At 43.1% G+C, this 22761-nt stretch overlaps 1 protein-coding gene across 2 annotated transcripts in view; it reads right to left on the bottom strand.

Moving 5' to 3' along the window:
• ALX1 (ALX homeobox 1) overlaps positions 1–22761 on the bottom strand; it is a 30590-nt gene that overhangs the window by 4025 nt on the left and 3804 nt on the right. For both annotated transcript variants that reach the window (XM_028746064.2, XM_028746065.2), the window contains exons 2-3: positions 19823–20127; positions 10624–10752 (exon numbers count right to left, since the gene is read on the bottom strand). In XM_028746064.2, coding sequence (XP_028601897.1) covers positions 10624–10752; positions 19823–20127 — 434 coding nt within the window. The remainder of the gene's footprint in view (positions 1–10623; positions 10753–19822; positions 20128–22761) is intronic.

Here is a 22761-nt window from a genome sequence, read left to right as displayed (position 1 = left end):
GCATCCCAAGTTTTTGTCAAGTGGGATACTTGGAGTGCCAAGGAACAATAGGAGGATGTTGGAAGCATGTGAGGGGAGGAATAAAAGGAAAGAAAATGGATCAGTGGACCAAATTATTTTCATGCCAAAGTAAAAGGGGACTAAATCCTAAAAGGGCCAAAAGTTCCTGTAGCAACGCGTGCTTTAAGTTCAGCCAGGCAAATATTTTCCCGTGTTTCATCATCCTCCTATCCATTTAATTTGTCTTGAAATGCTAGAATTTAACCACAAAAGTCATGTCGAGCAAATAAAACTGAAAATTTATAAAGTTGGCAAGTAGGTTGTTTAGCTTTTCTTTACTTGAGGGAAGCACAATCATAAATTTGATAACAAAAGGGTATCCAGCAGAACTCTCGTTGCTTGGTTTGCGAGCGTGATGTAACTTTAAAAGTTGTGATCCTGTCTGTTTCACAGCACTACTTAAAAGCATAATTCTCTATTCCTCAAATTAGCAATTCTTTATTTTAAGTGGATAGGTAAAGATTTGCAGCAGGTTGACTGTTTAACAAGATATATGCTGTTAAGTTTCACTAAATAAATTCCTAAGTGTAAAATATATATTGGAATTTTAAAAATAAATACAGCCCTGTTTTACAATACGTAGAAAACATCAGTGCCTCTCCTGGAATGCAGGGCAGAAAGGAGACAGTACTTGAATTTAAAGAAAAATATTTTTCCTGTGATCTGTGTAGTATATAAAAGGCAATTCAAGGCGATTCTGAATAAGCCTATACATAGATCTCATCTCTGGTTTCTGTTAACATCACAAACATCTTGAGTTTTGCTCTTGTGGTTACTGTGAAATCACTAAAGAGCCCTTCAATATTTTTCCTTACTATAGTACATGTGTGTGAGTGGCAGTGGAGGTGGGGGTGGGGTGGAAGCACTGTAAAATTCAATCAGATTAGCAAACTCATTAATCAACTACAATTTTAGTTGATTAATAGAAAGAGGTAACTTTAATCTGTGAGGGCACATACTAATTTGTGAAGCTGTTTTGGCTCCTGTGTGTTACAATAACAGGAATGAAACAGAAAATATTAAAGATGTTTTTTTTCCTTTTGACAAGGTGGTCATTTTTCTTATTAGCTAGTAAATTATCACCTCCTTCAGTATCTCAGATGGCCACCTATGTTGTGGTGACTTGCACATTTATTTAGATGCATTTGATCAAAGCAATCTTATACATGCCAACCCAGAAGCAAGTCCCACTGAATTCAACTGGGCTTACTCCAGGTAAGTGGATATAAGGACTGCAGCCTTATTCAGTTAAATAAACTACAATTTCTTTAGTGCTAATTGATATATTTGCTAGTGGACAATATAAATAGGCAAACACTAGCAAACCTATACCAGTTAGGCTTCTGAATTTGGCCTGTCAGGTGCAGAGATCTGTTATCTCCAACCCTTGGAATGAATTAGTTCAGTTGAACAAAGTTGACTTCCAACAGCTTGAAGCAAAAAGCACAAGTACAGGAACAAAGCAAATGAACAGGAACAAAGCTTTTAACAGCTGTCTGACAGACAGAAATTAAACAGGATAAGTCTTTTCTAGTATGAAAATACAATTATGGGGAAAGCTTCATCTGTTGTCATTCTGTCGGTCAGACTTCTTTTTACCTGTATTTGGTTTAGATTTACTTTTGAACCCTGAACTTCAGCACATTGCTTTGTAACATTCAGAATGCAGGGGGGGAGGGTGATACTAATTTTTTATGAACTGTAAAAAGTTACAAATTTGGATGGACATGAACTATTTGTTTTGTAAAAGGATGGGCCTTTTAAAAACAAACTTTCCAAGCCCTGGTTATCTCTGATCTAAGCACTAAGGATCTCTTAGCTGCAGTCTAAGCACTAAGCACCACAGTACTAAGATCAGAGATCTTATTTTCAGAGTTTATTTTCTCTCTTTGCGCTGTGGTACCTAGCATTTTCCTATGCAGGTAACATTTTCCATATCTCTTACCTTACCACTGTAGGAACACAGGGGGAAAAACTTCTGCCTATTCCTCAAAAGCCAGCAGGCACAAAAAGCCTTTCTCTGCTCTTTAAAAAGCTTATCTCCAGTCCAATTTAGCTGCTACTCTTTTAACATCAAAGAAGCTTATCTCCATTCTTAGCGCTGCAGATTTAACAGTATTATTGAGCTATGGCCCTTTAAAAATGTCGCTGATACAATAACCACTTTTTGTTGTTACCACTGCAGACTCTCAACCGCAGCTATGTACACAAAACACATTTAAAGCACATTTCCTTCCCCAAAGAAACCTTGAAACTGTGGTTTCCAAAGGGTGTGCGAAACATAGCTCTGTGGTGGGTAGACTACAGTTCCCAGGATTTGGGGAGGAGGGGTTAATGTGCTTTAAATGTATGATGTATACACAGTCCTGATCTGCCCTTGAACGGTGCAGTGCTTTCAGTTTCTCCTCTTTTAAATAGTTTGCATTCTCTGCCTTTTTCTTGAAGTGCCTTAAACATGGATGGACAGCTCTTTCAAGCAGAGTATAACTATGATTTGTGCAAAATGCATTCCAAAGCAGATACTTAACCCCCAAAGGTATTCTGACTGCCAACTTCTCCTGCTTATGTCACTCTTACTGCAGCCTCCTGAAAATGTTGACGGTGATACGACTATGGCGATTCTGAAGATGCTGAACATCCCTTCTCTCTACAGAATTTAGCAATGCAGGATAACTGGAGTTGCAAGCAGGGCATCAATCAACCAGGGGAAACTGAAACAGGGACCCATAACCAATTGAGAGATGATCAGAAAATCTATATAAATGAAGGAATATCCACTCCAATTCTTAGCATGGTGGGTTGCTTCTTTGTTGTTGTTGTTCTGGGTTTTTCTTCCCAAAGCCTAATTGCTGAATATAAATTAGATCCTAGTTCACTCTGCTTCTCCCAGGCTGCTTCAACTGGAGGAGGGAGAGACCCCTTCAAGAAAGGGGTTGGGGGGGTGGAGAACGCAGGAGGAGCATAGGGTGAGGCTGCAGTTGCTCAGTGGTGAAGGGAAAACATTCTGCATATCTTATTTTAAAGAATTCTCTAATGTGGATTCACTATTGGAACTTAGGATGGTTGCATATTGCTGTACCTCAGTGTTTCTCATCTGTGAATTAGGAGCAACATGGTCAAAGTTGTTCAAATACGATGTAATTTTTAGTTTGTTTGTTCAAAATTTTAACTACCCTCCAGTTATTCTGCACATGTGTGTGCTATATGTATTTGCTTTGCCAGACTGCTTTTGCCACCAAAGCCATCGGCTGCCATGCCTTTCTACTTCCTCCTTTCTGCTTGCTGAACATCAGAATCTGGATTCTGTTGGCTCTGCCACTGTTTACAAGGCTGTGCCCCTGAGCACCTGGGCTCTGCCCCACTCATCTAAAGGAGTCTCTTAAGTTAGAGGTTAGGTGTATGACTCCTTCCCATGTATCTATGTTATGCTGTATCACCTGAAAGGTCCTTTCAGTACGACACAGGCTGAGGATTCTGCCATTCTTCTGACCAGGAATCAGGACCAGTCAGGCTTGATGTTAAACGCGCACATTTAATGTACACATTTCTTTTTTTAAAAAAATGCAAATAGCATCTGCAGTTGGAGGGCAGGACTAATAATGAGCAGGATCGCAGCAGGAATGGGGGGGAATTAAACCCTTTCCTCCCCTGAGGCTGTTCTGAAGAAAATTCCTGCTGGGTGCATTAGGGGGGGAAATCCCCAATAGGCAACAATGGGGGGCGGAGGGGTTGGTAGGGTCTTAAGAGCTACAACGGGGGTGGGAAAACTTTTCTGGCTGATGAGCCACATGTTCATCTCCCTACCACCACCTGTCAAACCCCTGATGTCACTATGACATCAGATCGCACTGGGATTTGATGCCCAGGTTGTCAGGACTTCAAAACACAGCACAGGGCTGTATGAAAGCCCTGTTGCAAAGAGCCCTATATTGCTGTTTGAACCTCTGAAACCCATCATGTATGATGTCAGATGTATAGCAAGTGACTGTGACTTGCCCAAAATGGCTTCATGGGCCACTTAGAGATGCCTGAGAGGTCATATTTCTCACACAAACGGGAGGTTCCCCACCCCTAAGCTACAAGATAGACCTATGGTCTAATTGTATACAGTGCTTCCTATGCTCAGTGTATAGACAAGTCTCCTAACAAAACTAGCAAGGGGGGGTTAATGATGCAAAGGCACATTATACAGTGCATACTTGGAAGTTAAAATGACAATAGTAGCCTGTGTGTCTTGCAGAGTCAAGTGTTATGCAATGTGAGTAGTCTTGGGGGACGGGTGCTGTACAAAATATTCACTGTATGACCCTACCCAGACTAAAGGGCTGTGGTCAGCACAAATCAGAATGGTTGGTTCCAAGAAGGATGGGGCGCCTCTGTGGTTATTTGTCAGCTTCGTGCAGAACAAAAACATATTTTAGTCAAATGCCATGTGGTGTGTAATATGCACCATCTGGAGTATTTAATTTGAGCATGTAACTCTGATTATTGCTAATGGAAGTCCCCCATGTGCTCTCTGGTCATAAAGGGCCCCTATGTGGAATTAAGATGCAAGGTTTAACAAATAGCACATGCAGATTTATATAGTTCCTCACACCCTTGCTTTGTGAATCAGGAGCCCGCCAAAGTTGCCCCACTGTTGGGAACTTTAGCCATTGGCTAAATACATCAAATACAAGAAAATGCCTTCTACCAAGTCAGACCATCTAGCTCAATATTGTTGACACTAATGGGAAGCTCCTCTCCGGGGCTTCAGTCTGAAGCCTTTTCCTGCCATACCTGGAGACACCAAGAACTGATCCTCAGTCCTTTTACTTCAAAGCATGTGCTCTTTTGCTGAGCTGCAGACATTCCTCCAGTGCACATAAACTAGATGAGCATGCTCCCCAGTCCCTGATGACACAAAGCCAGCTATTCTGTTTTGTTTGCCCTTTTCAGGAGAGATGTCATCTTCTTACTTTAGCCACTTTGAATAGGAGTGAGGAGTAAGAGCAGTAGCTCAACTTCTGCCTTCCTCCAGTCACTTGCTAATGCCCATTTCATCCCAACGCCTTTGCCTCTGGGGTCAGTAGATGTTATCTCTCAGTGAGGGAGATTTGGCCCAGGTTCCTCCAGCTGCTGACACCTACCTTTCTCAGTGCATTTTTCTTTAAGATCTACTTATCATTATTTTTTTAGACAGCATCTTAAAAAGCAGAGACATCACCTTGCCAACAAAGGTCCATATAGTTAAAGCTATGGTTTTCCCAGTAGTGATGTATGGAAGTGAAAGCTGGACCATAAAGAAGGCTGATCGCCGAAGAATTGATGCTTTTGAATTATGGTGCTGGAGGAGACTCTTGAGAGTCCCATGGACTGCAAGAAGATCAAACCTGAAGGAAATCAGCCCTGAGTGCTCACTGGAAGGACAGATCGTGAAGCTGAGGCTCCAATACTTTGGCCACCTCATGAGAAGAGAAGACTCCCTGGAAAAGACCCTGATATTAGGAAAGATGGAGGGCACAAGGAGAAGGGGACGACAGAGGATGAGATGGTTGGATAGTGTTCGTGAAGCTACCAGCATGAGTTTGACCAAACTGCAGGAGGCAGTGGAAGACAGAAGTGCCTGGCGTGCTCTGATCCATGGGGTCACGAAGAGTTGGACATGACTAAATGACTAAACAACAACAAATCATTATTTTTTCCATCCAGCTTTTCCTCCAAATAGCTCAAGTTCCTCCAAATAGCTCAAAGTAGTACAAATGGTTCTCTCCCCACCCCATCACTACTTTGTTCAATACCCTTACCATGAAGTCACATCATGCAGCTAAACGCTGGAGAGGTTGCAGCAATTCAATACCATGTTCCTAATGGGACTCTGCCACCCTTTGGACAAGTCAAAATGGAGTTCTTATCAGCATCCACTACTAAGAAACTCATGCCCTGTGACATCCGTGTGTGTGACACAAGACCTATTCAGGCTTACTGGAAGGAAGAGCCAACAGCTGGGGCAACAGGGCTGCAGGACCATGGATCTAGCCTCACATCCTAGGTTGCACATTCCTCCCAGTTTCTTTGGCAGTGGGGAACCTTTAGCATCCATGGAGACTGCATGTATACTTGAGGACCTGGGAAGATCAGGATACCAGGAAATGGGGAAGGGCCATAGCACAGTGGTAAGCATCTTCCTTGCAAGCAGAAGGTCCAGGTTCAATCCCAGGGGTCTCCAAGTAGGGTTGGAAGAGACACTTGCCTGAAATCCTGGAGAGCCACTACCAGGCAGTGTAGGCAATATTAGGTAAAAGGTAAAGGACCCCCTAAGGGACGCGGGTGGCGCTGTGGGTAAAAGCCTCAGCGCCTAGGGCTTGCCGATAGAAAGGTCGGCGGTTCGAATCCCCGCGGCGGGGTGCGCTCCCGTTGCTCGGTCCCAGCGCCTGCCAACCTAGCAGTTCAAAAGCACCCCCAGGTGCAAGTAGATAAATAGGGACCGCTTACTGGCGGGAAGGTAAACGGCGTTTCCGTGTGCAGCTCTGGCTCGCCAGATGCAGCTTTGTCACGCTGGCCACGTGACCCGGAAGTGTCTCCGGACAGCGCTGGCCCCCGGCCTCTTAAGTGAGATGGGCGCACAACCCTAGAGTCTGTCAAGACTGGCCCGTACGGGCAGGGGTACCTTTACCTTTTAAAGGACCCCTAGATGGCTATGTCCAGTCGAATTTGACTATGGGATGCAGCATTCATCTCCGCTTTCAAGGTGAGGGAGCCGCCGTTTGTCTGCAGAAAGCTTTCCAGGTCATGTGGCCAGCATAACCAAACTGCTTGTGGTGCACAGAACATCATGATGAGTGCCAGAGGACACAGAAACGCCGTTTACATTCCCATCGCAGCAGTTCCTGTTTATCTACTCATGTTGGTATGCTTTCAAACTGCTAGGTTGGCAGGAGCTGGGACAAAGCAATAGGAGCTCACCCTATTGCATGGATTCGAACTGCCGGCCTTCTGATCGGCAAGCTGAAGAGGCTCAGTGGTTTATTGCCCTTCAGACAATATTGAGCTAGACTAATGACACCTTGAAGATCCCGTTTAGGCCAGGGCATTGCAGGATCTAAATATTTTTCAGAAGTAGCTAAATACAAGCTAAATACAAAGGCATGTCATGATGAGGATTAGCAAACCACTGACTTTGCAGGCTTTGGTGATCTAAGTGAAATATGCTGCTGTTGACTGTGCTATTCTGAGAACTCTGCCTAGATGGATCTAGAGCTCCCACTGCCACAAACCCTTGCTAAATTCAGGGATTTGGGACTTGGCTTCTCTTCCTCCACTTTTGATTCTCTGCAACCACTCATGTTTCCTAGACTCAAGAAAAGGTTCCCTGAGAACACGGGAAACTGCCTCTGACCACTGGTCCATCCAGCTCCATACTGTCTACATTGCGGGGCAGTGGCTCTCCAGGGTTTCAGACAGGAGTCTCTCCCAGCCCTACCTGGAGATGCTGGGGATTGAATCTGGCACCTTCTACATGCAAAGCAGTTGCTCTACCATAGAGCTATGGCTCCCTTCCAGTTCCTTCAGCCATTCCTGAGAGGAACTCTGGATTCCACTCTCTCCTATGCCACAACATTTACCAGGTCGCCACTGGCATGCCATTTTCTCCATCTGACTTATTGCTTGGCTACTTGGAGGAAGGATGGACATACAGGCATAAACAGATAAAATAACAGAAATTGTTCCTGAACGTCTTCACTTAAGAGCACATTCTCACAGGGCCCTTAATTATATGCTTTTAGTGTACTTAGATCTGGGCACAAATTGTTTTGCATTTGCTATTATATTACTGTTATTCACTAATGCTGGTTTTGGTGTTCTTTAATGCTGTGTTACTTGTGCTGAGATTGTTTTTGCACATCTTTTTGGTTTTGTAAGCCACCCAAAGAAAATGAGATAATAATAAGTGGAATTCAACTAAGATTTATTCTGAGTAGACTTATTGAAATGAATTAATATGACTAAGTTAGGCCCGCTAATTTAAATAGATTTGCTGTGATCACAAGTGTTTAATTGCTTGACAGAAATCACAGCAACAACTCTGAATTCTGTGGCCCCATTCAATGTCTATTATTGTGTGTGTGTGTGTGTCTTGAGATGGATGCCAACAACACAGAGAGAAGGAAACACAGAGAGACTGAGAGATCCAGAACTTTAAGTAGCTCATGTTTTGACATCTATAAGCTGTTTTTATTTTTTGTACAGCTCCTAAGAATGTTAAGCATGTTATAATAATTGTTTTTTAAATTAGATGATTATTATTATTATTATCATTATCATTATCATGAAAAACAGTATCATACATACTAGAGATCATGGGAAATGTAGTTTCTGAGTGTCCAAGTGTTCAGTAGGAAGATCAAGTGTTCTGGAAATGATTTGTCCCACAACTCCTTACACCTGGGACACCTCTGAGCAGGCTGATGGCAATATCTCAGGTGCCCAGAACTTTGGGACCTAGTTTACAGGGCACCTGCTCTTCCTACTGAGTACTCAACAGATGATTGATGAATGAATGAATGAATGAATGAATGAATGAACAAATGAACTGGATCCCAGTGACTGCCTAGACACCCGGTAAAGAATGGGGAACTTGTGACCCTCCAGATGTTGCGACGTTCCCAAGCCCCAGCTCCTATCAGCCTTAGCCAGCAAGGGCACTGATCAGCGATGATGGGAGTTGTAGTCCAACAACATCTCTCAAGGACCACAGGTTCTTTGTCCCTGTTCTTGGACTTGGAGCCTGCTGAATAGCCCCAGGCTGGTCACTCAAATAACCACCTTGTATTTAAATACATGGGGAGCTATTCTGTGCATTGCCCACTGCCCAGTTGCAGAAATGTAATCTAAAGTTTACTTGGGTTCCTTAAAGCTGGTGCATTTGGAGAGAGGCTCACCCTGACAATCTGCTATGATGGCTGCTGCTAATTCAGGCTGTGATTTATATAACATATAAAATGGATGCATATGCATTCTCGCTCTGCCACATGTTCACTGATGGCAGCGGGAGTGATATTGCAGATGCTGGTCTTCTATCCCAGTGTTCGGCATTAGTGTGCATACAGCAGGGAACCTGATTATGTACACACAGTTGTAGACATGTAGGTCTCTTTCACACTAACACTGAACGTCCAGATGTTAGGGACAGTGGAGCCCATAGGAATTTTCCTACTCCCCCCCCCAGCATATCTAGTATACACATGTGGCAGGGGGAATACACATACACCTAGAAATTTCAGGAAATCAAGCTAACTGTGCAATTCTATACATGCCTACTCAGAAGTAAGGTTGGTATACATATGTAAGGGGCCATAGGATTGCTGGCTAAATTTCAAAGCTCACACTGAGATCACAAAGTCACCTGCTGTTTAGCAAGTGCCACCCAGTTGCCACCAGTTGTGCTGCCATTTTCCCCACTCTGGTGTTCCCAGACTAAATACTTCTACTTGGAAGTAAATCTCATGTATTTCAGACTTTAAAATACAATTAACATTAGCTTTACGATTACAGCAAAGTTAAATTCTGTTTTAGTGTGAGGTAGAGGTAGCTAACTTTTGGTTAATTTTATGACATGTGAGAGGGCCTAAATCACCTTGAAGAATTAGCCAAATTGGCCAAAGAGAAAAATGGTTGAAATGCCAGACAAATAGCAAGTGCCTGACATTTTACTTGCTATCCAACTTTGTGACTTTGCAAAGAGTTTAATGAATTTCCTCCAAACTGTCTTTTTTTAAAAATAGGAATACATTCCCACAATATTCCAACAGCTATTTGTTTATCTTTGTGAACACTTCAGCTGCTCTGATTACAATGCCTTGTGACATTTACAAAGGGGGGGGGGGAATAAAAAATGTGTGTTAAGGAAAATAAAATTATACAATTAACGGTCGGGCACAGAAAGGGATAAAAAGAAAACAGATGGTTGGCTGCAATTACTGTTTTTATAGAATTCTTAGTCAAGCAGAGTATAAGTTGCCAAAAAAAAAACCTGGAAATATTGTCTTATCATACTACAGGAGGTTAGATTTCTTCTAATAGTTAACAAATGCACTGAATCTAAAGAGCAAAAGTGTAACACATTTACCATCTGGTTGCCTTTCAAGAATTTGTACTCATCTAGAAATTCTATTAAAACGCTTAATATATATTATAATTAAATCATACCTACAAATTAGGAAGCAATCATCCTAGTCACTGAAACTCCTTACAGCTGGAGAAACTCCAATGAACACATGGAGCTCAGCTCCCCTGACATGCAGGGGCTCTCCCATTCATTTTAGTGCATGTAGGGCTGTTTCATGGCCTCAGATCAGAAAGGAAGATCAGAGTTCCTCTCAAACTAAAAAGTACCATCTTGAGCTTACTCTCTCTCCCCAGCGGATGTGACAGATTTCCATGCAAGAACCCCATGGTACACGCCAAAGTGCCCCGTGTGGCTCTGGCTTGGGTGCCAACGATGGCCAAAATATGGGTTGATTTCAGAAGTGTCAACACAGAGAGCTTGCAGTTAAAGAACCAGAGCTTTGCTATATTAAATACCTGTGGGTAGCTATCAGTCCTCGGTAGAACAGATATGTCATAGGTGGCGGCAAAATGACTTTTGGCTTGTTGGATTTGCCCGTACCGTTCCCTCTTTCTCCACTTTGCCCTTCGGTTTTGGAACCAGACCTACATCAGAGAAGACAACAATGGTTAGACTACTCAGGGGGACGACCGGAGGCAAAGGGCAAGATAACATACCCCTCCACAACTGGACTGGCAGCTGAATCTTACTTCAAGACTTACTTTTTAAGTTTAGAGAAAAGGTGAGTAAGAGGCAACATGATATAAGTTTCTTAAAATATGCACAGAAAGGAGAACGTGGCTAGAGAAAAGGGTTTTTTCCCACTCATAGAATCCTAGAATTGTAGAGTTAGAAGAGACCCAAAGGGTCTCCTAGTAAGGTAAAAGGTAAAGGACCCCTGGACAGTTAAGTCCAGTCAAAGGCAACTATGGGATTGTGGAACTCATCTCGCTTTCAAGGTGAGGGCACTGGCGTTTGTCCACAGACAGCTTTCCGGGTCATGTGGCAAGCATAACTAAACTGCTCCTGGCGTAACGAAGCATTGTGACGGAAGCCAGAGTTCATTCAAACACCGTTTATCTTCCTGTTGCAGTGGTACCTATTTATCTACTTGCTCTGGTGTGCTTTCAAACTGCTAGGTTGGCAGGAACAGGGAAAGAGTAACCAGTGGTGGAGCTTCATACTCCAGCACTGGGGGGTGAGAGCAGGCAGGGGCAGAGCTGGCGCACATCCCAGGGGCATGACGCGCTGCCTGCAGGGGCATGGCGCCCAGCGTGGGTGGTGGGACAACCGTGATGGCACCCTACTGGATCATGCTGCCGGGGCAGTGTGCTCCCCCGCACTCCTCTTCCTCCGCCAGTGAGAGTAATGGGAGTTCACCCCGTCGCGGGGATTTGAACCACCAACCATCTGATTGGCAAGCCCAAGAGGCTCAGTGGTTTAGACCACAGCGCCACCCGTGTCCAACCCCCTGCAATGTAGGAATCTAAACTAAATCATACATGACAGGTGGCCATCCAACCTCTGCTCACAACACTAGAATTTGTGGACATCCAATGAAGCTGAACATTGGAAGATTTAGGACAGATAAACAAAAGGATTTCTGCGCTTAGCACATAGTCAAACTATGGGACACACTCCCCCAGGAGGCAGTGATGGCCACCAATTTGGAGGTCTTTAAAACAGGATTAGACAAACTCATGGAGGAGAGGGCTATCAATGGCTACAGACCATGATGACTATGCCCTAGCTCCACAGTTAGAGGCAGCAATGCTTCTGAATGCCTATTGTTGAAAACCATGGGAGGGAACTGTGCTCTTGTACTCATGTTATGCTTACAGGTTTCCCGCAGGCATTTGGTTGGCCACTGCAATAACAGGGTCCTGGACTAGATGGGCCTGTGGCCCAATCCAGCAGACTATTCTTATATTCTTATTACGAGTGATAGTACCATGTCCCTCTGCCACAACTGAGGACAGCAAGCTGGCTAAGGAGGTGCTGTTTTGGCCGTATGGCACACACAGCTCTGTCCTCCAGCATCTAACCTCCACAGCCTGCCCCTAGCACCTGCTGCCTGAGGAGGCCGCCTCACATTGCCTAATGGTGGAGATGGCCCAAGTCAATTATACAATATTGACGCTGAGAAACACTTAGAATCTGCTACCAGACAGAATAAGAGATCAGTTAATTGGTGCCAATTACTGCAAGGGTGTCAACCTGAATAAAATATGGGGGGGGGGCAAGGTAAGCCCCACCCCACATTCAATCACAAGACACTGTGCACACAAACACCATTTGAATGGCAAGGCCTATCAACTTAGGGTCTCTCTTAAAAAATTAGATACAACCTTAATTTTGCTACCATAATGATAAATGATGGGAAAGCTCCTGCCCCTCATATCTCATAAAGTAGGGGAGGAATTAGGAACCTGTAATGTTGTTGGATTAGGAACCCAGATGTTGTTGGATTCCAGCTCCAGCCAGCATGGACAACAGTCAAGGATCATGGGTGTTGGAGTTCAGCAATGGACCACAGGTTCCCTACTTCTGATGCATACAAAGGATGCTTTCGCTCCATCAAATAGTGAACTCAGCTAGTAAGTGCCACCAGGATCAGGGAAGTCCCTAGGTACTTAAAGAACTTGGTGCACAGGTCCATGGCATAATATCTGCATATGCTAATTTCGATGTAAATATGTGTATGGGGAATTAAGGTGGTGGAACTCTAGAGTCTCATCAGCAAGGCACTTTGCAGTGCTCTGAGTCTTTAAAAAAGATTGAGTGGGGCAACCTAAAAGGGAGGACTAAGCATGCTGAGCACAGTGACCACTGAAAATGAAAAACAGAAGAGTGGAGTGCTTTCTTAAAAGGAATGACAAGTTTCCAAGGCAGCACCATGCCTAATATGTTACAATAGTCCACAGTAATGATGTGGAGCTCCTGTGCTTGTGCTTTGCCCTTGTTCACTTCTGGAGAGAGGAAGCTCCACACATATCAAAGAATACTTACACTCCGTTGAAGTGAAAGGGGAAGCATTTGTGATCAGAGGAGCTCCAGACAGACAGACAGACAGACAGACAGACAGACACACACACACACAGCTCCTGCACCCAGAAAAAGTCATTACAGTGCGACAAATGTGTTTGAAACTTTAAATCGTATCACTAGTCACATATTTATATAAATCATTGCCAAAAGATTGTTCATGTGAGTTATTACCATAGCATTTCTTGCCAAAGCTACTCCCTCCTCTCACTCACCCTATTTCAAAGCCTCTGAATAAATAAATGGATCCTGTTTCTTTCAACAACAACAAAACGCAACTTGAAACAAATATCAAAATAGCATTGTGGTGTCAAATGGCAGGGAGGTTGTTCTCCTCTGTGCCACAACATTTCTGGTCAAATTACACAGCGTTAAACTGAGCTCAAAAATAGTGCTGTTCCCCCTGGCTCATGTTTAAAGATCAGCAAACGAGGAAAGAACTAAAGCCCTTAATGCATTTCAAATCTAATATCGGAGCAGGAACTTTAAACAGAAATGTTTCTGAAACTGATTTGAGTGTTAATCATTTGTGGTGGTGATTTATTGCTTTTAGCCCTTCAGGATACCCAAACACACATGTACCCGCCCCTTCCTAATATTGCCCAAAGCAGCAGGGACGGCCTTTTAATTTCCATAGACCTGTTGCGAATTTAATGCGTCAGTTTTTAAAAATGCCCCCGCCCAAACAATCAAAGCACAACCCCGGCTCAAACCTGTTAAGCATTTCTTTTCTTTTTATGGACCTAGGCTGCTGGTGCAATCCTGCCCTTAGCGATTCGTGCAGAAATTCCACTGAAGTCAATGGGGCTGTTCCAGTCCTTAACCAATTGCAGGATTGCACCTCTTGTGGGCAAATTTGTATTATCTATTGTGCCGAAGGCTACAAGAAACCATTCCCTCCCCCCTTGCTGTCTCCGCAGGAGGCAGAGAGAACATATTATGGGAATTTAGTAATGAGGCCCTTTCATTGAAAAAGTCCTTGACAATCTCCTTAAGCTGGGTGCCAATTAATCCACTGACATGCGACAGGAAAGAGAACAACTCCGATAAATTAGGTTCAGGCTGACTCTCTCGGCATGGATGCAGGACGAAACTTAAATTGGATCTTGATGAAATGCCGCGGAAGGGAGACGTACGGAGCATATCCAGCCAGTCATTTGGCTAAACTAAATAAAACAATTTGCTTGAATTTAAAGGAACTGACGGGGAAGAAACCCACATTTTTTAATGCTGACACTCCCCCAAAATGTTTCTGTTTACATCGATTTACTCAAAGCCGGCTCTTGGCAAAGATAAAGTAACCATTTGCCTATACAAAACAAGGCAACAATCTGCTGCTTGTTATCCCTGCCTAGCCAGATGCGGGTCTCTAATGATGTCAGGCCTTTGAAAATTGCTTAATATTGTGATGGAAGACTCGGAGGAAGAAAGATCCCCAGTTTCTTGCATTGGCCTTTTTCAGTAGGCTGATCAGAAATGCAAAAATCCAGGGCATTTAGTTCAATAAGCACGGAAATCTCTGTGTACACAAAGCATAAAATAAACATTCTCAAGGGGGGAAACTGAAACCAGCAATTTTGTTCCAAGGAGAGCACATAATATATACAGACTGTAAATCCACGCTCTCTTTATTGTGCTCCACACAAAACTAGACAGATCTGATTCTGGCACCTTTACCCATCTTGGACAACAATGTGGCATGAGAGAGCCCAAACCTATTGCAACCCAGGAGATAAAACTGAGCCAAGCTCCATCCCAAATGGCCAGATCTCTTGACTCTACTCAAAGAGTGTAAAATGATGTTGAGCATGGGCAGAAATTGCTGTTATGTCAACATCAAGGTACAAATGAAGGGGGGGGTAATCTGAAAGCATGATATCTGGATTCTGTGAACTTACTCTCAGAAACACACTTAGAAATAACCTCCAATTTGTTTATTTTTTGGCACCAAGACTTTCAAAGAGAATCCAGAGTCTAAAGAGTTGCTGAACATTCTGGATTTAAGGGGAAGGAATGCAATTGGAGGGATGTCATTTTAGAATTCTAAGAATAGCCATATCTTTTGTTTGTTTGTTTTGTTGTGTGCAGATCTGCTAGTGAAGGAGCATATCTTGTCAAACTGACTTTTTATAAGTGCCCTGGAAAGTTCAGAAACAGACACCTTTGTTCAGTTCCTCATGCTTGAGTATCTGTCTCCTTTATTTCTTGGCAAAGCCTTTCCAAATTACAAAATTGTATTCAGTCTGAAGAGTAATTGGCAGTAATTCTGTTCAGATTTTTTTTAAAAAAAAAAAAATCCAGCTTCTGTAGCTGTTCTCCCGATTTAGCACTGTACAAAACTTCCTAAAGGCAGGCATCCATTGAGGAGACTGTAAAAATCTATTACCTCCTAATGAAAAAATATTTCGCTGAATTTGATGGTTCATTTGGTTTGCAAATTATCACAAACTGCAGCACTTTCTGCATGTGCAAACTGTTTTCCCATTTTTATCTTGTGGTGTTCAATGGGACTTGATTCGGCTCAATGGGCAGGATCCCAAAAACTGAGAGGCTGGTTGTGAAAGCTTTGCAGTGCAATCCTACCCATGTCAACTTGGAAGCTCCCTTTAGACACTGGTTGCCTCCACGTTGCTAAGGTAAAGGTAAAGGGACCCCTGACCATTAGGTCCAGTCGTGACCGACTCTGGGGTGAGGGAGCTGGCGTACAGCTTCCGGGTCATGTGGCAAGCATGACTAAGCCGCTTCTGCTGAACCAGAGCAGCACACAGAAACACTGTTTACCTTCCCGCCAGAGTGGTACCTATTTATCTACTTGCACTTTGGTGTGCTTTCAAACTGCTAGGTGGGCAGGAGCAGGGACTGTGTGGGAGCAGGTGCACACATGTGTCCCACCACTGCTCCACAGCTCCATCCAGCAGCAGCACTGCATGAAGGTGCTGGGTAGGGAGTGCAATGCTTGCCTTACAAGACACAATACTTGCTCTGGGTGTTGGCAACCCATGCTATGCCACTGGGTGGCACTTACTTTACAAAGGTCTGCAGTGAAGAGAGTTTTGTGCATAGCTGTGCACCCAAAGCTTTCAATAGAATCTGGAAGCATTCCGGTTCCATGGCACCCGCTCTACAGATGTTGGTGCTGTTAGTGTAGACATCAGAGGAAGGGCCGTCTGAACAGCATGGTGTTGGGGGTGAGACTGCTCAGCACAACCCCTACTCCTTGCCCCTGTTAACAGCAATGTGAGAGCTCGCCATGCCTGAAAGGAACATTGAGAGTTGCCTTATGCCAAGTCAGAGACCATTCGTCCATCTGGCTCAGCACTGCTTGCTCTGACTGGCAGCTGCTCGACAAGATTTCAAGCAGGAGCTTTTCCTCGCCCTTCCTGGAGACAGCAGGGATTGAAACTGGGACCTTCTAGGTCAAAGGTAGATGCTCCATCTCCGAACTACAGCCCTTGCCCATGAATTCAAAGGGGCTTATTCCCAGGTACATTAGTATAGGACTGCAGCCTCAAACTTGCTGTATTCTCCCCTGGCACATGGCAAACTAAGAAAAGTTTCAAGAGTGGCTTGCGATATGGCCATGGGGGAGTCAGCTGTTTGACAGAAAAGCCAAAAATTCCACTGGGAAACAAGCAAATCCCTTTCCTGAGTCTAAGCAGTTCTTTGGACCCAGGCCAATAGGTACTAGGCAGTGATCCAGACAGCCAAAGCCTAGAGGAAGGGTGGTGCTTCCCCCACCAAAAAATGAAAAGAAAGACCCACATACATACATATGCAACAGTAAAAAGACATAATCCAGATTTCCGTCCTTCATGTTTTTGCATGCATCTTTTACACCCACACAGTCTTCGGGATTGAGGACTGAACTGAGACAGAGGATTTTAGCATGTTATGCATGTTAATTGGCTGACCAATGCCAGGATCTCTGTGTCATCAACAATTGTTTTGTGAATTGCTATTGCTAATTAGGTATTTATCACTGTCTGTACTTTTCTGCATTCAATTTCCCTCTGACCTCATGGCTAACACCCCCACATACAAAACCCCATGGTATTTATACATACCTGCAACTCAGGATAACACTCCATACATCGGATGAAGTGACATGACCTATAGTCCACGAAAGCTTACACCATAATAAATCTGTTAGTCTTTAATGTGCCACAAGACTCTTTGTGGTCTTAGCTATGGTATTCAGGATGTTTTTCTAGATGCAAATGCTTTTAAAATGACCTTCCCCAACCCAGTGTCTGCTAGATGCTATGGACTCCAACTTTTTAGAAATGATATTTGAGGGTTGGAATGCAAAACATATAGAAGATGCCAGTTCAAGGAAGACTGCTTTAAATGGACAGCAGTTATTTCTAAAAACTTCCATGGATTAATCTTTTTTGGGGGGTGAGGGGGGGTAGGAAACCAATGCTTTTCTTTTTAAGTTACAAAAGTTACCCAAAGCATGCATGTTTAGCAAGTTCCACTGGAATCAATGAATGTACTGCAGAACAAATTTTTGTCTCTGAATTTTCAGTTTCTTAATTGACTCCTTCTCATTCTTTGATTCAAAGAATGTTCTTCCATCTTGTCTCCACCAATACACCCACAGTAGGTGCAAGAGTTTATTGGACAACATGTATTTTTTTAAAAAAAAACTTCTACTTTGAACTGTTTTGTGTTTATGACCCCAGTGATGTAGCCATGCTCAACTACGCACCCATTTCTTCTTTAAGCATCAGTGTGTATTATGTTTTCAAGCTTCTGAACATGCCTCCGCTGACTTCTATGGGATTTGCTTCTGAGAACGTACACTGAAGAGCATAGCTATAACTAATGTGAAGCCTTTTCATCCATTACATAATGGTTTGACCACTGAGTATATGCTTCACAGGCCACAGGCTGCCAGTCCTAGCTGTGTGGATGGTTGCATGTACATGGCTCATAATTTGCATTTTTAAGTGTACAATTTAAATAGCTTAGATGTGTGGAGCTTAAAATGGGGGGTGTAATGTATTAAACAGCCCTAATTAGTCACCAATGTTCACATTCAAAGATGTACAAGGATATTTAAGCCAACAATTAGCATGGCATTGTTCATTAACCATGGGGGATTAACAACAAAGCACAGAAGCCAGTCAGGTTAATGCAATAAACCATAGGATACAAGATTCCATCCTTTTTAAAAACACCTCATTGATACTAATATGATGAAAGGGAGAAACGTGCTAAGTGGGAGGCACGTTTGGCAGACCCTCGCCATAATCAACTCCCACCCAGAAACCTATGTCCCCACCGTGGAAGGACGTGTGGACCCAGAATTGGCCTCCACAGTCACTTACAGACTCATTGTTAAAACCATGTTTATGGAAGACAATCTTACTTGGCTATGAGTGATTGCCAAAGAAAAAGAAGTAAATTAGCAGTAAAATACTGCTAATGCCACACAGCAGTGTCAGCTCACTGACCAGAATGGTTCGGAGACATAGAAATTGTAATTATAACCCTTTATAGAGACTGGATAGTTATTGTGCAACACTGTATAACCATTCTGCAGAGGCAAATCCTTGTCGTGTGTGATTGTTTACATTGGCTTTTGCAGTTCCAGGGCCCATAATGTTAATGTATTACATGAACTATGTGCTCCTCTCTTCCGCTCTCTTTCCCTCATTAACATCACCCACATCCAGAATGCAAATAGTGCAGCAAAGGCACAAAGGCGCTTCCAGGCATCATGCAAAAATAAAGCCCTGAATATGTGAAATAGGGCTAGTCTGGCTCAGCTCAAAACCCACAAATTTGGTAGATGTCCCTAAGCAAGCCGTTGTGCTTTAGTCTCAGCCCTGGTCCACCTTACAGGACTGTTGTGAGAGTTGCTGAAACAACAGCTGCTAGTGCTGATAGCTATGACTTATCAAATTTATTTGTCACCTAATACCTCGGCCTCTAGGTGACACACAACAAAATATTAAAAACAAGCCGAGGTAACAGTTACAAATATTACTTAATAAACAATGGCTATTACTCAACAGATGGCAATGCACTGAACTGCTAACCCTCTTTCCCCAATACCAGAAGAGGAACTGACATATAATATTCTGTAAGATTGCCGAAATGAGATAAAAAAAACTACTTGTTGTTTTAAATAGGCCTAGGAGAATATGAAAACCTTCATCTCATACCACAATGACATTAATATTGCTGCAAGGTTAGCCTCTTTGTGGAGAGCATTCCACAGAAATGGGGAGCCACCACTGAGAAGGCTCCTCTTCGTCTATTTCATGCCTCATAAGGAGACCATACTCAGAGGATAAAAGCCACTTTGGAAGATCTTAAGACCTAGATAGGCACCTATAGGAAGAAGAGGCATCCAGTCAGGTACCTAAAGCTGTGTGGGACTTGAAATGATGTGAAGCCCTTGAAAAAATCTGTTCAGTATTACGACTGCTGACATGCCTTACTGGTTGAGTAGCAAAGCTACCAAAATAGACGCGCAGTCAGCTGGCCCAGCCTCAGATCGAAACACAACATCCTCCTCTGTCTGAGGGATAATTCAGACAAGGCTCTTGCTCAGCCTAATGAGCTTTTTTAGCCTCCAGAATGAGCGGCTTTGTTTTTGGATGGAACCGCAGCTCCTACCTGAACTCTGGCCTCGGTGAGTTCTGTTCTCAGAGCCAGCTGCTCCCGTACATAAACATCAGGGTAGTGTGTCTTCTGGAACACTTTCTCCAGCTCTTCCAGCTGCAAACTGGTAAATGTGGTCCGGTGCCTCCTCTTCTTGCTGCTGGAAACGTTGCTGTCGCACTTATCTCCCAGTTCGTCCATCTCGCCTTTCTCCTGCATCCCTTTGGCGGGGGACATGCGGAGGCTGTTGCAGTTGTCCAGAGGTCTCCCCAGCTCGGTGTGAAGCGGCTGACCTTCCACTTTGGTAATTCCATAGTTCACTGTACAGCAAAGGGGAAACAAGCTTGGTTTGGGGTTCCTTTCGATTTTAAATTGGGAAGCATTTTGCGAGGAAGTAGGGATGGAATTATTATTGAAATGGCTACAGCTGAAGAGGAAGCTTCCATGCCAGAATCACAGACTGCTTATATTAACAACTGCCTTTAGCCATGCCTTTCTTGTCCCTCAGCATGCCTACTGGAGTTCAATGTGACTTACTCCCAGGGAAAGTGCCCACCAAGTGTGGTGCCCTCCAGATCTTGTTGGACTACAACTCCCATCACCGCCAGTCAGCTTGGGGAAATGGGCAGGGGTGGTGGCAACTGTAGTCCACTGTGTTGGCTAGCCCTGATCTATAGGGTTGCTGTCTAAGTCATGCTATTGGAATACATTCTCGCAAAGTGCCAGCTACCACGTTTACCTGGAAGTCAGTCCCATGGAGATTCAAAGAGAATTTGCTTTGAGACGCCTATATTTCAGATCACAACTATGCATTTTGCAGTGCAAGCAAACCAAATAATAGACCCTGTAAACCTGAAGGAGCGTCTCCGCCCCCATCGTTCAGCCTGGACACTGACATCCAGCTCCAAGGGCCTTCTGGCGGTTCCCTCACTGCAAGAAGCGAAGTTACAGGGAACCAGGCAGAGGGCCTTCTCTATAGTCGTGCCTGCCCCGTGGAATGCCCTCCCATCAGAAGTCAAGGAAATAAACAACTATCTAACATTTAGAAAACATATGAAGGCAGCCCTGTATAAGGAAGTTTCTAATGTTTGATGTTTTACTGTGCTTAATGTTTCAATTTGTTGGAAGCCGCCCAGAGTGACTGGGGCAGCATATACATTATTATTATCATTAGTAGTAGTAGTAGTACTAAACATCAGATCAAAATAGACTTGCAAAGGCACATTGCAGTCCTATGCATCTGTTCTTAGAAGTGTGCTTAGGTTCATTCCTATTTCAGCTTTCACACTCAAGTACTTCAGCAATGGCCCTTTGCATGCTTACCTGGGAGTAAGAGAATTCCATCTGATTAAATATGCAGAGACCTGAGAGAATATGTCAATGAAACTTTCTATAAAGTGCTTTGCTTTGGATGAATTTCCAAACTATTTCATTTTTTAATCCAGTATAGTAGATTTAAATTGTTAGGGGAGGGAAGTGTGTAAGAAAGGTATGTGGAAAAGAAGCGCACTTGCGAATCAAGAATAATGAAGGGAGTGAAAAGAAATAAAAACGCCCCACTTTTTTTTTTTAATGCTCTTGGTTTTGTATAGCGACTTTGCTTTTAATTAAGGAGTATTTTTACAAAGTGGTGGGGGTTCTCTTCAAAATCATAACTCAGTCAAAGAGATTATTTCCTATATTTTTGCACTCGTCCTGCAAGAACCATTTATCTTTGAAAAAACACTTGCTGCCCAAGATAAGGATTAAAGTATTTTCCCCCTTTAGCTTCTGAACTAATTCCCAGCCTTTTTTGCTAAATATTTCTGAGATAACTGATGCAGCCTGTTACAAGATTTGAATGATCTCCAACTCCCCCCCCCCTTTCTTTTGACAGGTGGGGAGTAGAGAAATTCCAGTCCTTCAGGGCAGTAAAACATTACAAAGGATGGCACCCAAGCTGCCCTTTCAAGATTGTTTTAACGCTCTCTGCCACTCCCTGTAATTTCTTTACACCCTCCTGTTCATTTTCTGTAATTTTAACCAGACACAGACTGCGACCCATAACAGCCCACTTACTTAGAAGTAAGCACCTTTGAAATCAGTGAAGCTAGCGCCCAAAGTAAGACTGCAAACACATTTCCTATTGACCTTAATAGGGCTCTACTTCTGAGTAAATGAAGTTTGGGGCTATAAAAGAGAACAGGAGTTCACAGTAGGTCAAGTCTTCTCAGCAATAAGTTCTTAAAAATATAGAGTTAAGGTACCCAATTTAAGGAAGCTAACCGGCAACGATTTACACCCTACCACTAGTATTACTTTCTGTTAAATGCTCCAGTACTGTCCTTCAGCATTGACCCAAATTGAAATAAGAACCAAACCTATACAAATTATGGCAAACCTATCACAAACATGCCATGTTAGATTCCCCAGGAATTATTTTACTTTTTCTCTGCATAAGGATCTTGTGGGTCTTTTCTTCCACTTTTGTCCTACACACTTAAAATAATTGCCTTTGGAAGTTGTGTGAACTTGCTGTCAAACAATATTAAAATGGGAGTATTTTTTAAAAAAAAAAACAGATTCCATTGTTATAAGCACCAAGGAAAATATTGCATTTTGATGTAAAAAACCCTGATTCTTAAGGCTGTGATCTAAAAACTTACCTAGAAGAATATTCTGCCACTTAGGTTTGTGCTGTGCTTGTGCTTCCTACTTAAATATTGATTCTCTCTTTTATTTTAGGTTTACTATTCCAAAATGTTCAAAGCAGCATTCCAGTAATTCAGAATAAGAATCGTATTTACAGACCTCTTGCAGCAGGATAATAAATGTGTCGTTTGTTACTATTTAGACATTTTTAGGCAGATTGACGCATGGAATTACAAAAATTTCCTTATACTTCCCTCATTTTTATATTCTTCATTACTGTTCCAAATACAGAGCTGATCATTTTTAGATTTCACAGTCAAGGC

This window comes from Podarcis muralis, chromosome 10, assembly GCF_964188315.1.
Source record: "Podarcis muralis chromosome 10, rPodMur119.hap1.1, whole genome shotgun sequence".
Classification (NCBI taxonomy): Eukaryota; Metazoa; Chordata; class Lepidosauria; order Squamata; family Lacertidae; genus Podarcis; species Podarcis muralis.
The sequence above is the reverse complement of the archived record's forward strand: the minus strand, read 5'-3'. Positions and strand labels throughout refer to the sequence as shown.